General features: G+C 34.4%; 5 protein-coding genes across 5 annotated transcripts; 1 reads left to right on the plus strand and 4 right to left on the minus strand.

The window, feature by feature from the left end:
• Positions 1 to 2832: 2832 nt before the first annotated feature.
• LOC108224731 (uncharacterized) lies at positions 2833 to 5658 on the plus strand. Its single transcript, XM_017399440.2, has 4 exons — positions 2833 to 3262; positions 3454 to 3554; positions 5114 to 5183; positions 5300 to 5658. Exons 1-3 carry the CDS (start codon positions 2962 to 2964, stop codon positions 5165 to 5167), a joined length of 456 nt encoding a protein of 151 aa, XP_017254929.1. The 5' UTR covers positions 2833 to 2961; the 3' UTR covers positions 5168 to 5183; positions 5300 to 5658.
• A 901-nt stretch (positions 5659 to 6559) lies between these two features.
• LOC108224730 (probable receptor-like serine/threonine-protein kinase At5g57670) lies at positions 6560 to 8964 on the minus strand. Its single transcript, XM_017399439.2, has 7 exons — positions 8664 to 8964; positions 8129 to 8383; positions 7887 to 8044; positions 7663 to 7742; positions 7446 to 7581; positions 7213 to 7362; positions 6560 to 6758 (listed from the first exon to the last, which is right to left on the minus strand). The coding sequence occupies exons 1-7, from the start codon at positions 8890 to 8892 to the stop codon at positions 6639 to 6641; spliced, it is 1128 nt and encodes a 375-aa protein (XP_017254928.1). The 5' UTR covers positions 8893 to 8964; the 3' UTR covers positions 6560 to 6638.
• Positions 8965 to 11087: 2123 nt separating this feature from the next.
• LOC108224372 (ribulose bisphosphate carboxylase small subunit, chloroplastic 3-like) lies at positions 11088 to 12710 on the minus strand. Its single transcript, XM_017398955.2, has 3 exons — positions 12244 to 12710; positions 12022 to 12153; positions 11088 to 11494 (listed from the first exon to the last, which is right to left on the minus strand). The coding sequence occupies exons 1-3, from the start codon at positions 12388 to 12390 to the stop codon at positions 11261 to 11263; spliced, it is 513 nt and encodes a 170-aa protein (XP_017254444.1). The 5' UTR covers positions 12391 to 12710; the 3' UTR covers positions 11088 to 11260.
• Positions 12711 to 12919: 209 nt separating this feature from the next.
• LOC108226332 (pentatricopeptide repeat-containing protein At5g06540-like) lies at positions 12920 to 14730 on the minus strand. The gene has a single exon (XM_017401274.2). It carries the CDS (start codon positions 14630 to 14632, stop codon positions 13049 to 13051), a length of 1584 nt encoding a protein of 527 aa, XP_017256763.2. The 5' UTR covers positions 14633 to 14730; the 3' UTR covers positions 12920 to 13048.
• Positions 14731 to 16220: 1490 nt separating this feature from the next.
• LOC108225482 (replication protein A 32 kDa subunit B) lies at positions 16221 to 20299 on the minus strand. The gene is made up of 10 exons (XM_017400353.2): positions 20046 to 20299; positions 19670 to 19780; positions 19482 to 19579; positions 19319 to 19360; positions 19127 to 19204; positions 18734 to 18812; positions 18552 to 18641; positions 18382 to 18464; positions 16627 to 16695; positions 16221 to 16494 (listed from the first exon to the last, which is right to left on the minus strand). The coding sequence occupies exons 1-10, from the start codon at positions 20151 to 20153 to the stop codon at positions 16410 to 16412; spliced, it is 843 nt and encodes a 280-aa protein (XP_017255842.1). The 5' UTR covers positions 20154 to 20299; the 3' UTR covers positions 16221 to 16409.
• Between the last annotated feature and the right edge of the window lie 1916 nt (positions 20300 to 22215).

The raw sequence follows: 22215 nt of genomic DNA on the forward strand, positions 1-22215 counted from the left end.
ACCAAATTACAACTCAAATCAGTCGAGCTTTAGACAATTGACTATTAAATAAAACAATCACATATGATTTTATAAAAAATAGATCAACTTATTAAATATTGATAAACTTTGATGATAAGATAATAATAAGATAGCAAATGATCGTTCGACCGACTGATGATCATAATATTATTTAACTTATAAATACTAGCTTATAGCCCGTGCAAGGCACGGGAGCTTTTTAATTATTTATAAACTTTTTAAATATATTTTAAATGGTGTGAAAAAATTTAATTTATAAATAATAAATTAAAATTTTCAATAAAATAAAATTCGAAATTATGATTTGTTTGTAAGTTAGAACTTTGGTAAATACATCATCACAACCATTAATGGTTTCAAATAAATTATTTTAATCAAGCAATTCCTTTTCTCGTATGTATCATGCCAAAGTATTAAATTCTATCTATCAAATTTTAATATATTTTGAGTGGAATACGTTATGCCAACTCCTATTAGATTATATTAATAAATGTATTTTATATTAAAATTTTTATAATGTGATTTAAATATTTTTCAAAAAATTTATATGGTTCTAAATTAAAATTGATAAACATAATTTGTTTTGAATTAAGAAAAGGAATCATAAATATGCAATAAGAAAGTAGAATCTATTTTGGATTAAGAAAAAGTTTTTGTATTTGTTACTCACATAAATCCGGCTTATTAATTTTAAAATATATTATAAAAAAATTGTGACGGTGAGATTTATATGATTCTACGAATAAAACTGGTAGGAAATATTTATTTAGGATTAGAAAAAATCATATACATGTGAAAGACAGAATTTGTTTTGAATTCAGAAAAGGAATTATAAACATGCAAGTAGATATCAGTTGCCTTCTAGAACAGAATTTAATTTTGTTCCAATCTAACGGTGCTTATTTATTCAATATAAGATCCAACGGATGATAAGCTTTTGGACCAGAGGACCATGCGACCAAATTATCTCCCTTACGCTTATTATATATAAGTATATAATGTGTAGACCGGTTATAAGAAGATTGCGAAAAAGGAGGAGCAAGAGAGATGAAGGGAGATCACAACTATGTGTATTTGAACTTTGATCGACTCGTATGGTTAAACTTTTATATGTTCATGTGTTTGAATTCGATCGTATTACTAAGGTGACCGTAAATTGTGAACATATTAAATCAATTTCAACTATTTACTTACTTTATAAATTTAAATATATAATTTGCGTCTAAAAGTTCTACTTATGTCATTATAGTTAGATTGAATAGCCCACCAGACTTCATTGATTGTAAAAATCTCTCATATACAAATTATTTCGTATTAGTCTCTGAGTAAATAAAAATATATTTACTATCCTGAATTAGATATTATTGATATTATTAGTTGGTTTTAAAGTAAAATTATACTTAAAAATTTAATAAAAACACAGTTATATTATAAAAACAAACAAAAATATTATTTAAAATAAATAATATACATATATAGAGTTAAGTTCCATGTAGTCCACATATTTACTGGTACCGTAGACCACGTATGTTCTGCAACTATAGAATGCTATAAAAACATTGCAAAATGTATGAAATTTGTTATTTTGTGAAATACATTCTATAAATATCACTATTTCATGAAAAAATTTGAAAATTATTTATGTTCGACAGGTAGAACACATATGTTCTGTAATATGTAAATATGTTCTGCAAACTTAACATGTTTTGCAGAATATTGTGTTTTTCACTATTTAACTTGTAGAATGTTTAGGATTGTCAAAATTTTTAACAAATTAATGATGTTTATAGAACATTATTTGCAAAACAACACATTTTGCAAAGTTTTTATGTCATTCGATAGTTGCAGAACATACGTGGTCTACGGTACTACAGTAAATATGTGGACTACGTGGAACTTTGTTCTACATATATATTATAAATGCTGGCCCGTGCCTTGCACGGGCTTCTACGCTAGTTATAATGATATTATAACACATTCACAATGTTAAAAAATTTCAAACACATTCACAATGTTAAAAAATTTCACTTAGATATAGGATTAATAATATCACGCGCATATAAAATAGATATCAAAAAAAAATAAAAATTCCGGCCTGAATACTGTATTGAACATCTATATAGTTATCTCCTTGTAAAAACCAGTTTGACACGCTTATAAAAAACTCCAGATAGCATGCTAAGTAGCATATGAATCATATGTAACAAACAGCCTCTAATTGCCTTAATCCTATATTCAATTTTATTCCTGGAACAAAAAATATACGAAACATACTCGGTGATTATACGAGTCCGGTGATTATATGAGTCCGTTTGGCTGAGCTTATAACTCATGACTTAACGTAATTTATTTGATAATCTGTGAGCTTAAAATGTCTGCTTGGATAATTTTGACTTATTAATGACTTAAAAGTTATTGAAAATATAAAAATAAAAATAATTTTTTTTTTTGGTTGATTTATGACTGAGGGTAATTTTTATCAAAAAAAATTTCAAAAAAAAATTAAGTAGTTGAAAAAAATATCTCAAACTAACTTTTGGTTTAAGTCAGCTGACTTATTTTTGATTTTAAACCGACTTCTTTATACAAACAGACATTTTTCAGTTTAGAGTTAGCTTAAAGTTGGATATAGTTTTAAGTCCCAGCTTTAACCGGGACAAACGGGCTCTAGTCTAAACATTTGAATTTATGAAATAAAATCAGAGAGTTAAACATAAAAATGTAGTCCGAACTCGGACAAATGCCTTCAGGGTGGGACAATAGTCAACACTGATTAATCTAGAAAACGGTACACTTGGTCTTAGTCGTAAATAAAACACAAGTCGAATCTTGTGCCTGCCTTGTTTAGACAGTACACTCTGCTGTAATAAAGTACTCACTCTTCACACACACACTTCACTTTCCCAAATTCTATCAATCTATCTCTTTCACACACACTCAATGTCGATGAACGGCGAATCTACTCCGCCGCCGATGATCGGAAAGATCGGCCCATACACGGTGTTCGTGACTCCTCCGGCCACGCCTAAAACTTCCGCAACTCCGCATTCGCATCAAACCTCGCCTCTCTCTTCGTCAATCCCGAGGAGATTTGATTCTCCGTCGGTTCAGTCCGGGTCTCCTCCGCCGGTTCAGTTTAAGTCTCCTCCGCCGGTTCTTCCTCCTCCGGTTCATTATAGTCCCAAGGATGGGAGTTCTTCTTTCGCTTTCTTTTGGGACGCGGTTGCTAAAGTGCAACACGGTACTCTCTCTCTCTCTCTCTCTCCCTCCCTCCCTCCCTCTCTCCCTCCCCCGCCATCCTAGAATGATTGAGATTAATTATATTGCCTGATAGGGGAGTTTGTAATATTTGCAGTTCGGATTTATGTGTGTAAGAATATGAATTTTGTTTTTTTTATATATTTAATTGGGATACTTGTGAGGTAATTGCAGCGCATTCGAGTTTGGATGGGTATGTGGCGCACTGGTTTGGACTGAATCAGTCAAAGTATCAGTGGGCATTGGATGATTACTACGAGTCTAAAGGAGGAGTGGTAAGCTTCTTTGGCCTTTACTATAAGTCTTTTTGTATGTTCTGTTGTATTGTTGATGGAATATTAGGTTTGCGGCTCTACGTTTCCTGTTTTGTGTATTTATTTTTGACATCGGTGTTTGATCAAACCGTAGCTTTCTGGTTTACAGGGAATTACTAAAAATGTATGTGTTATTTCCAAATTGTGATGCTTTTAATATTCTCAGGCAATTATGATTATGTTAGCAATTACATGTCCATTCTTTAGCAGCGCTGCATATATCTGATCTGTGTTCCTGAGGTGGCGCTCTTTTTAGTTGTAGAACAAAAAGATTGATAATCTAGTAGTATATTCGCACATCTGCTTTGCATTATAGGAGCATTAGGCTATTAAACTTATATCTCTTATTGTTGTGCTAAACTCGGTTGGCAAATTAGGCAATTCGACTTGTCAGTGTAGAAAAGATGAACCATATACTTAAAAAACTTTTGAGATTATAGGACCTTAGGTTGTGTTTGGTTGGATGAATTCGAATAAAGTGGCCATGAACTTGAATTTAAACTGTTTTCATCGACTGTTGTGCATAACTTCATCTCATTGCGTACTCTGTGTTATCAGTTATACCTAACCTTTATTCATTCCCTTTCTCTATATTCTAAATATGCATTCCATGTAGTTCATAATTGAGCGTGACTTCTTTTTCTTACTTATACTAATCACAAGTCTTATCATAGATGTTGACACTGTCATGACTTTTAATCTCTCCCTTTTTTTTGCTTTCCTCGCCTTTTTTCTTTATATAATTCCCATATAATCCATTCCAACTCTCCTGCACATAGAATTAGAGTTACAGACATTTGTTTGACACAGTATTATCTATACTCTATAGGAAGGTTGTATAAGATCCTGCCGGTTTAGAGGATTCTATATCCAGCTCTTGAGTTAAAACCAACAAGCATATGATTTGCTTTTAGTACTTCTGCATTTCGGAGGCCACCGGCGGAGCTTCCTTGGGACAGGTGGGGTAATGGCCCACAGCAAAGAAATTGGTGGTCACTTGTACACACACACACACACAAACATTGCATGGATTACATATTATGGAGTTCAGTACTTTGTGTTGCCTCCTGTATTGTTTTTCCGAACTTCTCTTTCCATCAAACTCCTTATCTCTTATTTCTTCTTTATACCATCTTCAAAAATTCATCATTTCAAGACTTTGAGTGCAAATAAGAAATAAAGACCCTCTCATCCAAACTTTAAAATCAAAGTTGGTACTTTCTAAGCAAATCAAATTTAAAGATGGATTTATAAGAAACTAGGTGAACACTAAAATCAATAATCTATACTATTTATATAAAACAGAGACCAGATAACAGGAAGTTATTGGTCATATGGCCCCTCCTATACTTTCATACAAGCTTCGTCACTGTCTGCAGCTTGATCATGTGGCCGTAGATTCTAAGGACTGAACATTTTTAACTGCAATGTTATACTTCTGGCTGATATTACCATTAAAATTAACTCCGATCGTGAATTTTTTTGAACTTTATTAATGTGCATATAATGGTCACCTGCAGGATCACGTAGATGCAAAGGTAAAAGATATATCTCGGAAAACTGAAAGTGTATAACCTGTTTGATAGGCAGGTAGAATTTCCCTCCAATCCCATGTGTTGAACTCTTCCCCTCTCCCCTCTCAGCCTCTCTTATGTTTGTGCAAGTAGAAAGACGGGTCAACTTACACATGTATCATATCCTTGCAGGTTTTCTATGAAGAAAGGATTAAGCGATGGATCCTAATCTGTAAACTAGTATGTCAAAATTTATTTACAGAATTTCCTATCTTTTGGAAAGGATCTGTCATTAACTGTATGTGGATCTGGATGTTGCAATTTTCTAGCTTCTTTCCAGTATGTCCCACCAGTATTGTTTTCATACCAATATTTATGCCTGTATCATGTCGTAGTTTACTCGTTCGTTATAAGCTTTGTTGATGTTTGCTGCTGGGCTGCCACCAAGTTTAAAATGGTGGCATGAACGTGTATTAATTAATGCATGTAATCTCTTTTTTGGGTAAAATAATGTTACTGTGATTAAAGATGTAGACTTCACAGATCACTCATATAGTCAAATCAGAACTATGATTAGTTACTTTCTTGCATTTTCTCTCCAGATCTCGGAAGCTTGACAGCTCTCCTAATCTGACTTGCTACTAATCCATGTCTAATTGGTACTGATCATACTTAGTTTATTCAGCAAGTCACTTAAATTTTCAGTTCCTTTTGCACGGTAGCTGGCTTTTTTAGGGGAGATTTTTTTCTACAATGTACAACAGTGGACACCAGAGGAAAAATGAAAAATAATTGAAGGAAGAGAATGAGAGAACAATTGCTATTGGTTGTAGGAATATATCATATTTTACGGGCCATAGGACGAGTATGAGGTCACCTGATATTTAGCAAACTCCAAGTTTTCAGCCTTGTACCAGCTAAATGTTCATTTACATGCGACATGCCCGCAGACCAGTCTCGTTTGTTACTCCTTCAATTCCGCTCATTTTATACAGTTTTCTTATTTAACAGGTCTTTTAAAGGCTTTTACAAAATAGAGTTTTAGTTTATTTTTAAATTTTTTGTTTTTGAATAGTTTAAATATTGAATTTTTATTTATAAGAAAATTAATTTAAAATAATTTATGAAATTATATTAAGAACATTAGAATTTGTGCAGAGTACTCCCTCTCAGATGTAAATATAACTTAACGAGGGAGTAAACGGTTCATGTTGCGACTTGCGTGTGTAATTGTGTACCACAACCTAGTCTTGCACTATTTTGTTTGTTAAGAGTTTAAGACTCATGTAGTGTAAAGAGCTCATACAATCGAGTACATAACAGTATCCATCTTCACTATTTTGGCATTTAGCTAGGTCGACCTTATTTTGGTGATTTCTGCTCGTACAAAGAATTTCTCCTTAATTTTTTTATGTGGAGGGCACACGGGACTTAACTCCGGCCTAACAAATAAACACTTAAAAGTAGTTATATTTAAAGTAAAAATCAAACCGAAAATTCATCAACCAAAAGTGAAAAGAGAAGTTGAAAATTAGCTATCAAATTCACATTCAAGGTCTTCGAAACCCCGGAACTCATCTTCCTCTTCTTCTTCGGGCATTTTCCACTGTTCTTTCTCAATTTCTCCTTGCATCACCATTACTTTCAGTACCTGTCCATTTGTGCAACACAACTTTTTTAACTACATGTCTGAAGAATAGCCACAAAATTCACACCAAATATTGCGCATGTTGTTTAATGTGTATTTTAGGAGTAATTGAACATTTAATGCTTAGACGAGCCCGTGAAACAATTCTCATGCAGGCCAAAATTTGTAAGAAGCGAATCCCACTATTTTCTTGTCCTCGACCGCCAAAAATGTTCAAGTTCATGAGAATCACACAACTGCACTTATTATGTTCCGTCCCAATAATACTACTATCACTTTGTTTTATTGCAATTATGATTAAATTTTTATTCCAGTATCTTCTTTTTTTTGGATCATTATACACGTCTGAAAATAGAAAAAAAAATGACTATTAATCTGGGACGGAACGAGTAAATTTTTTGCGTTAACCGTCTATCCTATTTTCGTGATTTTAATGAAACCGTAAACCTGACAATACCTCGGTCATTGTTGGGCGCCATTTGGGAGAAGCTCGAATGCAGAGAGATGCTGCAAATGCTAGTCTGTTCATCTCTGCGATATCATACGCATCTTCAAGCCTTGAATCTACTAGCTTTTCGTAAACTCCTTGGTTTAGTATCGGTTTCGCCTAGATGCTCAATTATAAGTACTCTTGACATTACGAAAATTATGTGAAAATGCGACGAGTAGACTGAAGATAAAGGGCATTACCCAGCCATGCAAGCTTTGGTAAGAGCTATCCACTGATTTCTTGCCGGAGATGATTTCTAGTAAAAATACTCCGAAAGCAAAAACATCAGTCTTCTCGTCCACGATCCCGTGCATGAAATATTCCGGTGCCAAATGCCTACAAATATGTGACATTCACGATTTTATTCTAGTAAAATAAATTGCTTTGAAATCAACCGGAAGTAATTATAATGCATACCCGAATGTTCCCTCTATGGGAGCAATAGAATGATGAGTCCATTGTGATGGCAGCCATTTAGCTAATCCAAAGTCAGATATCTGCAAAGGTATATACCAAACTCAAGATTAAATACGATCCCGGTGCACAAGACTTCCGCATCATCGAAGAGGTCTGATGTAAAATCGAGAACATTTTTCACTAAAGTTTAGCATCTGTGCTGTTTGCTAAGATCAAGAAACTACCTGCGGCTCATAATCTGCGGTGACCAAAATGTTGGAAGTTTTAATATCTCTATGAATAATTCTTCTTGGACAAAGCTTGTGCAAGTAATGAAGGCCTGAAGCAGTTCCAACCGCAATCTTGTACCTAGATTTCCAATCTATTGTTGGTAAATTCTTATCTGCAAAATTACATTAAAAATTACCCTTACATATCCTTTTCATAAAAACCAGACTGAATTACTTAAAATAAATTATTACTTTACCATGAAGAAGAGAAGCAACAGACCCCTTGGGGTTGAGGTGAAAAATCAAATAAAGCCCATTGTCAGTGCAACAGCCTAGAAGTGAAGATACATTTGGGTGATTAACATGGCCTAATGTTCCAATCTCTGATAAGAACTCCTTCTCCTTCTTCTCATCATTCGACGAATCCGTCAGCCTTTTCACAGCAATTGCATCTCCGTTTCCTAACACTCCTTTGTATACCTCTGCATGCCCTCCTCTTCCTACTAAATTCTCTGCAATCACATTTCAGAAAATTTGTTAGCGTGTTGTGTTAGTGTGTACCCAGTGGCGGAACGAGAACTGGTCTGGGTTATAGTCTCTACTAAGTATCAAAGTTTGATTGATGATTTTTTTTTTTTTTTTCAAATTCTCGTTTTAGTCAAAAATATTTCTTAGGCTCTGGCTGACATTCAAATATTAGTGATAATTAATTTTAGGGTCCGACTCTCTCGAAATCCTGATTCAATCTCAGTATAGGCATGCATGTAAAAATATTTAGAGTCTGAGAGATACCTGAGCTGAAACCATGGGTTGCTATAAAGATTTCATCGAAACAAAAGCCTTTCCAATTGCACCTTTGAGCTTGAGATGTCTCTGTCGGAGTGAAATCTTTCTTAAACTCACCATTCGTGTGTTCTTGGTCATTCGAAAGAGACACTCTTGGGCATTCCTCTTCATCGGAGCTTCTGGGACGCCTAATATGAAATAGTTTCTTGAAGCTTGCCGTACGAATGTATCTCATAACTAGAGAAGTATATGTTAGTATTCAGTTCGGAGTGAGCTTCCAAGTATTTGTGGATATATAAATTCGGATTAGTCGAGATGCATGTAAACTAAGTCTGATATCGGGTTTAAAAAAGGGTTTAAAAAATATATAAATACGTGGATATGTATTTATGTATATTAAAGCTGCAGTCTATACCGAGTTGCATGCTTGTTTACATTTATTAAAGCTGCAATGGTTACGAAAATGTAAGCTGTGACCTGCCATAGAGTTGGCCGACTTGCTTTAGTTTGTATTACAAGGATTTATAATCTCGTCAAGGATTGTTAATCGTCAAGTCAAATATTATCGTTGTGCCAATTATTTATATACGATCCTTTAGTTTGTAGAAAGTAACTGTTAAGTAATCAGATCCTTATTTATTTTCTTTTTATTTTCGGAAAATATTAACGTTAAGTTTGTTCCGACGGTTTAGTGAATAAATAAAGCGACCAATTCTCGAGTCATATGTAACATCTAAGGGGTAGCATAAAAACGAATGAATTATAGGGGTTTGGGTCAAACTTTTACCCTTTATTCGGAAGGTTTAATTCGTAAAAAAAAATGAAGACATGAAACGAAGAATAATTGTCCCGATAAAGCAGAAAAGCAGGCAGTACATTCTAAACCTTAAAAGCCCCAATCTGAAAATAAGTTAAAGCATGGACCAATTTCAACTGAAATTTTTACTTTTCCTTCTTGACCCTTGCGACGCTTCACAGTAACATTGACTACCTGTAGACTCGTGCTATACTAATTTTGTCAGGCAACAAGGTCCGTAATTTAAGCTGATTTTTGTCATATATATGCACAACTATTAGTTATTTTATTCTCATTTGTTAAATAATTAAAAAATACTAGTTACACAAGAAACTGCTCCCAGATCTTTTCTCAAATCTTAGTTGTTTATAAATTTTTTTTGATAATGAGAATGAATCTCAACAAAATTGATCCGACAATTCATCGAGATAATTCTTTCATTCAAGAAAGCTTATCATCTAACCATCGGACATGCAAGATGACCGGAGAAATTTAGATAATAAAACTTTAATGTCCGAAAAGAAAAACCCGTCTTCTTCCAAGCATCCTGAAAATATAAACAAAGGAAACAAGTAGAATATAAGTCTATATATATAACTGATTATATATACATTATTAAAAAATAAAGAATAATATATCCAATAACTAATAATAATTAACATCATGTGATTATCATTCAACAAGTGAAAAAGGAAATTAAGTAAAGTCTCAACCAAAGATGGATCTTTGGTGAGACACTGACAAAAAAGATAATATACCGAAAAAATATAACAATTATTAACAAGCCAACAAAGTGGCACATAATTGCAGCCAACAAAGTGGCACATAAAAGCCTCTTACAAGCCAAAAATAAGCCATCAATCATGGTCACTCATAAATGGTACAAAATTAGCCATCAATAGATGCACAATTAACGTACGAACTCATTAAATGACAATCAAGACAATTTCAAAAAAATTCAAATAATTTCCATATATACAAAATAATCAACTTTAAAATGATAAAGGAAATTTAAATAAGAAAATTAAAATTTTATATAAAATCCTTATAATATAATTCATGTATACACATGAATCATACTATTAAAATTGATCATTTATTTACAAAAACAACCCGAAACATAATTTGGATACAAAGTGTTACTCAGAGAGGCATGATCACTTGCTTTCGTTTTTACGAAATCACTAAAAAGTGCAAATAGATCGAACATACATGTCATGTACAATATTTGAGGCAAACAAATTTATTTGCTCAGTGGAGGTAAATTTATATTCGAAGTGTTAGCCAGCCCACTAAACAAACTTCGACCATAGAACAGTTGCATAAGGCCCATCAAGTTATGGGCATAGCCGCATAGTTAATCCCTAACAAGCCCATATGTTCCCCATAATATCGTTTTATGTTTTAAGGTTAAAAATGTAAATTGACATATAAAAGGCCAGAATTGCCCGAATCATTCCAACAGAATGAATAAATGATTTTTACTCTTTAATTATTGTTTTCTGAAACAAAAATGTTTTTTATATTTAATATTTTTAGTGTAGAGGAAAGATAAATAACTAAACAGTCCTTAAATGGCATGGCAGCTTAGATCGAAACAATGGGCTATAAATTCGAAAATAAACCAGGTGCTCAAACAAGTTACAGATTGTTTATCATTTCGGAATATAACATAAAGCATTTATCCAACAAAGTCATTCACCTACCACATTATTTTAACAGAAGAAAAACATTCGCTGTAAGCGAAGAGATTATGATGAACAAGCAGAACAGATTCGCGCTAGAACTTTTTCAAGGAGCAGAAGATCTAGGAGGTGGTGGCGGGTTTCTGAATGACAAAGGACATACATTGAGCTTGCCTGATGTTATCAAAAGCCAGACATCGGATGAAAGCAGTAGGATACGCCTTCTTGCACTCGGCGATTTCATGGAGGACTTGAGATGCGTCCGTGCAACCAAACATAGGAAGCTTCCACAGTGTCCAGTACCTCCCATCGTAGTAGTTTGGGATTCTGCTATTCTCACGATAAACATACCCCAGCTGTATACAAAAAAAGTAGGAAACAACAAATTAGTATATATCAACCCCCACTTAATGATAAACTTCACACCACAGACTAGAATTTCAAGCCATTAATTTATATCATGATTTTGTACATGCAAGTGGCAAAACGAAGAAGAAAACTAGATATAACAAACATATCTAAAAAAAATAGTTTTTTACAATGAAGTCAAGTTTTATCACTATTGAAAATCACTAAATCTGGCAGTTTACAGCATGTTTGAAACTACGGAAAAGATTTGATGCAAAAAGCAACTAAAAATTTTATGGTTGTATTCCAGATTGTTATCCTTTAATGCTAAACATAGGGAGTTCACAATACACATCAATTATCAGTAGTTGCACCTTCTTTAATAACAAATTGCCATTTCAGATTTCTCTTGAACACTTATATTTGATGCAACAAGATAAAAGCAATTAGAAATAAACCTACTGCACAAAAATGGTAAAACATGTCCATTAGGATATGTATTAAACATATAAAAATAAATAAATAATTATCTTACTGCATCAAATTCAAGGCATGGGACCCATCCTTTTTTCATCATGTAATCAATTTCCCTGGCGATTGATTCATCAGTGAGAGGTGGAAGGTAGGAGAGAGTCTCAAACTTCTTGTTATCAATCGGGTTCCAAACCTGTTCATACAGATATACATGTAACAAGAGCCAATATAAGACATGAGAAACTTTAAATAAATAAAAAAGTGCAAGTTGCGATCAGAGTACCTTCATACAGTGAGTCTTAGATCCATTCGATACAGTCTTCTTGTTCCAAGCAACCGAATCCTTCATCACAAACAGCTTTGCTGGGTTAGGTTTTAAGCCTACATAGGTGGATCCAGCCACCGGAGCTGAAAAGCTTGCAGCAGACATTATTAAATTATTACTAAGCTGGTTTGGAGCAAAACTGGAAACCAGAACTACAGATCCACACAAGAAGTGATTCTATGGTAATGTTATAAATGATACTTAAAATGGTTAGGGAAAAGGACAACAGTGACGGCCTGGCTGTTTGATTGGTGAGGTGTGATTTGTTAGGGAAGAGAGTAATTTTAAGGAGACGGGTGATTTGAGGTATTGGAGATTTTTGTTAGGGCCTTCAGTATTGGTTTTATCACCATCCCCACAGATTAACTTCTTTCTGTCGTCATTGTGTGCACTTGGCACGTAGAATAGAAAAACACAAAAGTGATGCCATTTAGTACATAGTTTTCTACCATAATCACAAGTAAAACAACTTGACTAATATAGTAGTACTAATTGATCCAATTGGCCATTACCTACGCTTGAAAAGAAAATCATAGTTATAATCCAAGGTAGGGTCTACCTCCTATAGCAGTAACAGTGATTTGCTTAAAACAAGAGAGAGAAATAAAATTCTGATTAAAAAAACTAACTTTTCTTAGTGTAGTTTGCTCATACGAAGGGTATAACTGATTTGAATATAAAAAACAGAATATGGTCTGACTGACCTTAAGCCTGGAAGCTGGAAGATTGAGTAGAATCAATTTTTAGCAATCAATATCATCACTTAATCTGGATCGACTGATTCAAGATTTGATGACACCAAGTCCCTAGTCAGTAGTGATAAGAGTTGGTAGATATCTTTTGCATGGGAATGAGACTTATCATCAACTGTAAATCTGTTTGTGATTCCATCAATTTCAATGGAACTCCATCCGGGTTTTGAAACAACTTGTTTAACTTTCATCATCTTCCTTAATCGTGTCACACTTTCCCAGTTGCCCAAAGTGGCATACATGTTTGCCAATAGCACATACCTCCCACTATGCTGAGGTTCTAACTCAATCACATGCTTTCCTGCATTTAAACCCAACTCAGTGTTGCCATGTATTAGACAACCATTCAGGAAAGACCCCCATATGACTCCATCTGGTTCCATCGGCATACTTTTAATCAATATCTCCGCTTTCTTAATCTGGCCCGCACGGGCTAGTAGATCAACCATGCATCCATAATGTTCAATTAAAGGTGCAATGCCATAAACTTTGCACATACGACCAAACAATCGCCATGCATCAGTCAATGGAGTTTTCTGATTACATGCAGAAAGAATCCCAATAAATGTTACAGCATTTGGCTTAGGTCCTATCCTCTCCATCTCTCTAAAAAGATCAAGGGCCATATCATTCTTACCATTTAACGCTAAACCCAAAATCATCGAAGTCCAAGTAGTTACATCTCTACAACTCATCTTCTTAAATATCGCCACCGCAACTTCCACATTCCCACACTTGGCATAAAAATCTATCAGCGCAGTTCCAAGTTCAAGTTCATACTCACAATAATTCTCCCGTACATAACAATGAACCCTCACCCCTTCCTCATACGTACCAACAGCTGCACAAGCGCTAAGCACGCTCATCAAAATCGACTTATTAAACCTCACATTACCACATTCCCTCAACTCACAAAACAACCCAATCCCCTCACTATACTTCTCATTCGAAATGTACCCCGAAACCATTGCACTACAACAAACATCATTCCTCTCCGTCATTCCATCAAACACCTCCCGAGCACAATCCACATACCCATTTCGACAAAACCCCGAAATCAAACTAGTATAACAAACTACATTCCTATCCAAACTCCCATCAAACACTCTAACCGCTAATCCAACTTCACCAATCAAAGCATACATATGAATAAACGAACTCACAACATAAACATCCCCACAAAGCCCAAATTTCACAGCTTGGCCATAAATTTGACCTAATGAATGTACATTTTCACAAGCCTTGGCCAATAACGGGAAAGTGCGAGCATTTGGGCTAATTCCAAGACTCCTCATTTGGGCATAAACCGAGACACCCATTTCAAGATTTGAGGTTTTAGAGTGGCCCATTATCATATTATTGTAATCAAAGATCGTTGGTTTGTGAATTTGAGTAAAGAGCTTTTGTGCATAAGTGAAGTTAGACAAGGCGTAGTGAGCGAAGAGAGTGCTGGAGACGAAAGAGAAACGAGAGAGGCCATTGGTGATGAGTTGGGCGTGGACTTTTTTGAGTTGGAGAGCAGATGTGCATGATTTAAGGAGATTGATGTATGGTGGTGAGCTTGTTGAGAGTGGTTTGATGATGTTATTGCTCATGTAGAAATTAAGGAAAGATCTTCTTTGAAAGTAAGACTATTTATATGCATTTTGGACGCGAGCATAAAAAAACTGAAAAAGTAAATATTAAAATTTAGATACGAACTTAATAATATTTCCCATCATGCAACGGGTCTAAAAATTTAAATGGTGACCAGATTTAAATTAGAAATATTATCTATGGAATTAGTTTAATGGAGCGTTCGAGTCTGGAATATGATTATGGAATAAGCTCTATTGAATGGATCAAATCATATTGGCGAGTTGCAGCAGATACGTGTGTTTTATTTTTATAAAGTAATACCCATTTTTTACTTTTCCTAAACTAATTGGAAAATTCTTTTCTAAAATATCCGATATTTGTTTTACTGGTCCTGCACCTAGAGCTGTTCACGAACCGAGCCGAGCCGAGTTTTGACCGAACCGAGCCGAGCTTTAATTTTTTTTCTGACGAGCCGAGCCGAGTCGAGCTTTTTAATCGAACAAAAATTGTGTTCAAGCTCGGCTCGTTAACTAACGAGCCGAACACGAGCTTGTTCGCGAACAAATACGAGCCGAGCCGAGTCGAGTCGAGTCGAGCCGAGCCAGAAAAAAAAAGGACAAACCGCTAGTTGACTCTTAAAATAGCTAACCTAATAATTTCAATTTTTTTTTGAAATTTTGTTTATATCACTAAAATGTACTCCCTCCGTCCCAATGAATTGTATACACTTTCCTTTTTGGGACGTCCCATCAATTGTATACATTCCAAAAATAGTAAACTTTTATAATATAAAACATCATTACACCAACTACTTTCTTCTACTATCTCCATTCTATAATAATATAAACACTATTACACCCACTACTTTCCTCCACTATCTCAAATTTATTATTAAATATAAATGGGTCCCACCACTATACCCACTTTTCATCCAATTTTACTCATTTCTTATCCAGTTTCTTGGTCTCCGTGTCCCAGCCATTTGTATACAAATGACTGGGACGGAGGGAGTATATATGTTAACATCCATACAGTTGGATCGGTAAAAAATATTTTTTAAAATATTGAAACACTAAATTAGGATTAAACACTAGTTAGCGGTACTAGTCAAACTTCTACTTGCCTGTTAAAAACCAAATAAAATTATTATTTCCTAAAATTATATATATATATATATATATATTATGTTGAATTCTGAGTCCAATAACATATATAAATTATAAAAAAAAACCGAAAATATTACATTTTTTCGAGCTTTAACGAGCCGAACTCGAGCCGAACGAGCTCGAGCCGAGCTCGAGCCGAACATACTAAAAGCTCGGCTCGAGCTCGTTTACTTAACGAACAATTTTTTGTGTTCGAGCTCGAGCTCGTTAACTTAACGAGCCGAGCCGAACGAGCTCTTAACGAGCCGAGCTCGAGCTTGTTCGCGAACAGCTCGGTTCGTTAAACAGCTCTACCTGCACCCTTACACACAGTACTGTAAATCTTAGTAAAAGTTTATCAGACTGGATCACCAGTCAGCTATCGTACTAAATTTAGTACAGAGTAACTACTCAAGCAACATAATAACCTGCCTAACATGAAGAGCTGAACACAACCAAAAAAAAAAACCCCAACTTTTATGAGTAATAAGTTTATATATCTAGACAAGACCGCGGAACTGTTAACATCATACTCCAACTGAAAGGCTTCTTGAGGAAACGAAATAAAAAATGTTACTACAAGCTAATCTGTCATTTCATTTGGCAAAGATTGACACATTGAGTAAATGCTCATATGTAAGCTGAGGTATTAACCATTGGTTGTAGACTTGAAATGAAACTCATCGACTGAAGAATAAACCAGCCCTTCCTGCACCAGAACGTCAATTGATTTTCTGCCACATCCAGGGTAAATTATTCAGGAACATAATTCCTATACAGTTGTCAGTTGTGCAAGTGCATACCCTGTGTGTGTGTGTGTGTGTGTGTGTGAAAGCCCACTCTCATCAGAAGGTAAGAAAATATACATGACTGCTTCCCGTGGAATCCGCAAACCTTTTGCAATTACATCCTGATGAACCCCAGTTTCCAGTGATCTGATTATCAAGATGTTACATTGTCAGATTATTAACAAAATATATTGAATCTGAAATACAACTCATATTCACAAAAAAAACGTGTTCACTTGCAAAGACTACAACAAGCATAAAGTAAATTGCTTAATCTAGAGTTGTGTATGGTATTAAATAAATAGTGAATACCTCACCTATAGATATCCAAACCTAATTTAGTTGGTTACTAAACCCAATCTGGTTAGGGGCGTCTTTATTCAAATAATATTACACAAAAGTCTTTAATATATTTCACCATTATGGAAATGATACCAATGGTAGTTCAAAAGAGATAAAGCAAGTCAGCAACTAAACACTCTGCAACAAGAAGAAATTAGCAAGTGAATCCCAGATATATCAAATTGAGATTAGGTGCACTCCAGAATTATAGAGGTAACTAAGGAAACAGCTGTCTTTGATAAAATGCCAGCTAGCTAATTATAAACAAGATATGTTCTGTTGACCAAACTAGTTAAGAGCATGTCCAGTGGTTGTGCTAAAACCGATGGAGCTATTGCTATAATTAAGCACCAAAAAGTGGTGAGGTTAAAATAGCATCATGTCTCCAATCCATTGTTCTAAATCTTGTTTCAAATTTAATAAACTTCCACTACGAAGTTAACTAACTTCCATTGTAATAAACTTCCACTACGTAGCAATTATAGCTCCATCTATCTTTTACTCTATATGTAGCAAAATTTATAGCATTGTCCTATTTTAGCATAAAGTTTACCACACCATTGGAGTAGTAAATTCTAGTTTTAGTTTTATTATCGCACATATAGAATAAAATATACAGACCACGACTTGCCCTTAATCAAGTCAAACATAAAACTCTTAGGTTGCATTCAATTGGATAGAATGGCATGAGAGAATGGATGGAAAATTATAAAGAAATTTTATGGTGAAAGAAGAAAATATGAGATAATAGTGACTAAATTTGAGTGATTCTAAATTTTTTTTGATGAGGATTGTAGGGAACTTGATGAAGAAGTGGAATGAGCATTCCTTCCAAAACATTTGGTTAAATTTCTAGTTGAAATGGAATGATTGAATGAATGAAAATTATTTCTCTAATCACCCCCAATTTAGTGTACAAATTTCATTCCATTCTCCATCCATTTTATTACATGCAAGTGGCAGCCCTATTCTTGCTGAAATTATGTGCTATACATGTATTACAAAAACGAACATTTTTTAGACATTTACGGGAAGAGGCAAAGAGTTAAGCCGCAATTAACTATTTAGTAGCTATTATATCACTCATTGAAACTTTAATTGATTACTTCTGCACATACAAACTTGAGGATTTGGCTTCTACAAATGAGTACATTTAAGGTATTTAATTCTCAGTTTGGTCTAATAGATATCATGTCCAGCTCATAAACATCTTACATCTCTGAAATAGAGATTCAATAAACAATTAGGATAGCCAATGCCTAGAATTTTTATTCTCTACCAATGTCGTGAAGAATGATCAACACTATACAATTCAAGCACTTTGTGTAGGACCACATAGGGACAGCCCTATTATAGTCAATACATTGATAAAGTTGAAATTCCTACCACCTGTTATAATTTTGTGACACGGGATCACAAATAATAAAGATTATTTTGACAGCGACACATACAAGCTGGTTTAATTCTTTAATTAGGTAAGCATATACTTACACGCAAGAAGGCTGTTGCAAGAACTCTAAAACCATTTTGTCAACGCCACCAAAGTCGCCAGAACTATATTGCACACCTGGAAACTAGAAAGCAAAAGATAGCAAAAAAAGAGTATAAGCATTGACATGTAATCAAAAGAATACAGTATAAATTTTCCCCTTCAGACTGACTTGATTTGATGGAGTTGCTTGATGTCCCTGAAAAGGCATGCTAGCAGCTGGAGTTGGCATATGACCAGCAACAGGGCCACCACCCAGCACCTTGAATCAGCAATATTGCAATACACAGTGTCAGTTTTAATTAGTACTAAACTTTGAAACCAAATTTAAAACATATTACAATAAGATCATACCCTTAGTTTGGTGTTGTAGTGATGGACATAAGCACACTCGACAAAATGGTACGTTATTTCATTAAAGTCTTTCAGGGGCCTGAAATAAGGTGAATCATAAACATTGTTGAAAATACATTTGCAAGGATGCAAGAACGGAACTATAAGTTTCGTTAAGTTGCATTAAACCCTACACATCACTAAAAGAATTATATTTGATGTTTTAAACAGCATCATATTTTAGGCATACAATGCTCAAACTCAGCCAACAGATTTACAAGTGCATCAATTCATAGATGTGCCGTTTCTTATGATTTCCATGAATGCCCAAGTTTTCTTATGTATCTATTTTCTGCTTGTTAATCAAAAAATAAGTAAATCATGCTTAAAAACAAAAAATTGAAAATTACATACCTGATACAAAAGATAACTAATTGCTTTTTACCCTGAAAGCCTTTCAAGTGTCCATGAACACAAACATACATGCCATCCCTAGATACAAAAAAATAGTTAGAGAAAGAAACATACAAACTAAGCATTTCAGCTTTATAACTAAATGTTTGCAATAAAAAACAAACTGCTCCTATAGGAAATTTCAATACTCACGTTATACCCTCCATTTCCTTCATGTCCGCAGATTCATTAACCCTAATCAACACAGCATCCACATTGCATATTACTTCTCAATGTACCACAAGAATAACACAGTAATATACATGACCACAAATCCAAATCATAAACAAAAAATGTGGTCAATTAAAATAAGTACCATTTTGTACAGTCAATACGTCCGGTCCCATCATCGATCTCAAGCGAAACATCAGTAACTCTTTCAGCCTTATTAGTTACCATTCCCACCAACTTAACCTACAAACAAAAAACTCACTCAACAAGAATAGAAAAAACCAAAACCTTCATTCAATTAACAAAAGTCACATAGTTATATATAATGCCTACACTGTTGACTTCAACGCCGTCAATTGAGAAATTAGACTTCTCATCACTCGACAACAATGCCAAGCTTATCTGCTTCACTGTTAACGGAAGTAGCTGCTGCGATTCACGATTCTGCCAACCAGATCACACACGCAATCAATTAGCTTATCTTCCTCCATATAATCCACAAGAATAAATTAAAAACAATTAGAGATCAATACTGCAACATAGTGATGCATAAAGAGAGGGGGGGCAGGAGAGTAGTTAGGGAGAGGGGAGAGGGAGAATGAGAGAGGGGAGAGAGAGAGAGAGAGAGAGAGAGAGAGAGAGAGAGAGAGAGAGAGAGAGAGAGAGAGAGAGAGAGAGAGAGAGAGAGAGAGAGAGATTTGAGAGATACCTTGGCGGGGGAGGAGAAGGAGTGATCAGAGACAGATTGAGTAGCCTGTGAAGGCATAAAGCCGCCGCCGGCAAAGGCAGCACTGCCGTCGAATTGACCGCCGAACATATTTCCAAACCCTAAATAAAACCGTTGATACACACTCTGTGTGTGGTATGTGTCCACGACTCGATCACTCGTAAATTTTAGAGTAAACGAGGGTTCCCGCCTTTTCAATTTTTTCCCAAATCACAATCGAAGAAATAGAAAACCCCCCGTTTACTTTTAATGCTTCGTATTAATTAGGCCGTGTTAGCCTTTCGGCCCAGATACCTTGATGGGCTAATGAGCAGGCTTTTTAATACATCAATTATGTTACAGGAAATAGGGCTGAGTATTCGGTAAAAACCGAACCGAATTACCGAATACCGAAATACCGAATAAGCTCAAAAACCATAACCGAATAGTAAACCGAATTTAATTCGGTTATTTTACCGAACCGAATTTTTTATTTCGGTTAAAACCGAATACCGAAATAAAAAACCGAAATTTTATAATAGTGACCCAAAATCAAAAAATAATAGAGAAAATTCACAAAAATAGCGGAGTAAAACAATTTATCTCGTAAAAAGTTGAATATACAGCAATCCAAGGATTGCAAAGTAGTGCAATGAGGTGGAGGAGCATGGTTTACGAACAATCGTTTGATCTGGAAGATACATGCTTAATATTATTTAAAGTTCGGGTGGTTTTTTTTATCGAATTAGGTTGGTTAGTGAGTTTTAATATTATGTGTATATCACATAAGATATTAAGATTTATTAAAAAAATAAACTTCTATGTATATAATATAATATATTATTTTTTATTTTAAATATTTTGGTTATTCGGTTTTTTCGGTTAATTCGGTAAAAAAACCGAAAAACCCGAAATACCGAAATAGTCAGAAAATCATAACCGAATTAGGTACCGAAATATTTCGGTTCGGTTAACCGAACCGAAATATTTCGGTAATTTCGGTTCGGTATTCGGTTAACCGAACCGAATGCTCAGTCCTAACAGGAAAGGGAGAAAACCATTAATAATTCAGCAAGGAAAATGAAAGTCATTACTTCCCCCTGAATTGTATACATCAGGGACGGGGCCGCGGCACGGACTTTAATGCTCTTATAAAATGTAATTGTGTAATTTATTTTTAAAATTTTTTTTCCTGGATTAAAGTTTGGATGTTATATTTTAATTCAGAAAAAGAAGATGTCAAAAATAAGTTACAGAACTATATTTTATAAGAGTATTGAAATGCGTGTCGAGCAGTTGAAAAGAAATGTATACAATTGAATGGGACAGAGGGAGTACATTACGTGGGTGACGGGGAATACAAATTTATTTAATTTTTTTTGAGAGATGACCCCCAAAAGAAATTTTTATAAAATGATTAGACGGTTTTCTTAATCCAATATCAAGATCATTATATTTTAATATATCCTGCCATTTGAAATCTTATAATTTATGAGGGGACGTATGTGAATTTTTTAAAGTTCATATCTGTAACATTCCACGTCGATCAGTTAAAGAGATTTGAGCTCCTTTTAAGCTGGGGCGGACCTATATGGTCACCGTCGGGTGTCGGGGAACCCACTTGATTCCGGCTTTAAGCATGTGTAAAGAGTAGTTTTAAGCAAAAAAATTCACATAATACTATAGAAGAACCCACTTAAATTTTTCTAGGAACCCACCGCATAGAAATTGTAATCAAATTTCATCTAAATAGGCAGAAATAAAAAATAAAAAATGCTTTTAAAAAGTCAAAGTTACGAATAAAATTTAATAAATAATTTTTAAGAGATAAAAACACCTAGAAAAAAGTTCTAAAACACAATATATTTTACATATATTAAATTTCATGCTTTTTTTATCATTATCATATTTTTTTATTTTAATATTTATACAAGGAACCCACTAACAAATAATTCTGGGTCCGCCACTGCTTTTAAGGGCAAGTAACTAATGTATATCAATTTGCTAACATTTTTAGACGTCATAGGTTACCCCAAAAGTATAAACAAATCGGTATACATTAGTTATTTGTGGACTTCTGAATGCATATCGGAACGAGAAACCCATCACATGTCGGCCCAAAATCGATGTGGTATGTTATTTTTCTAAAATATCAAGCATTTATATATAAAGA

This window comes from Daucus carota, chromosome 6 (genome assembly GCF_001625215.2).
Source record: "Daucus carota subsp. sativus chromosome 6, DH1 v3.0, whole genome shotgun sequence".
NCBI lineage: Eukaryota > Viridiplantae > Streptophyta > Magnoliopsida > Apiales > Apiaceae > Daucus > Daucus carota.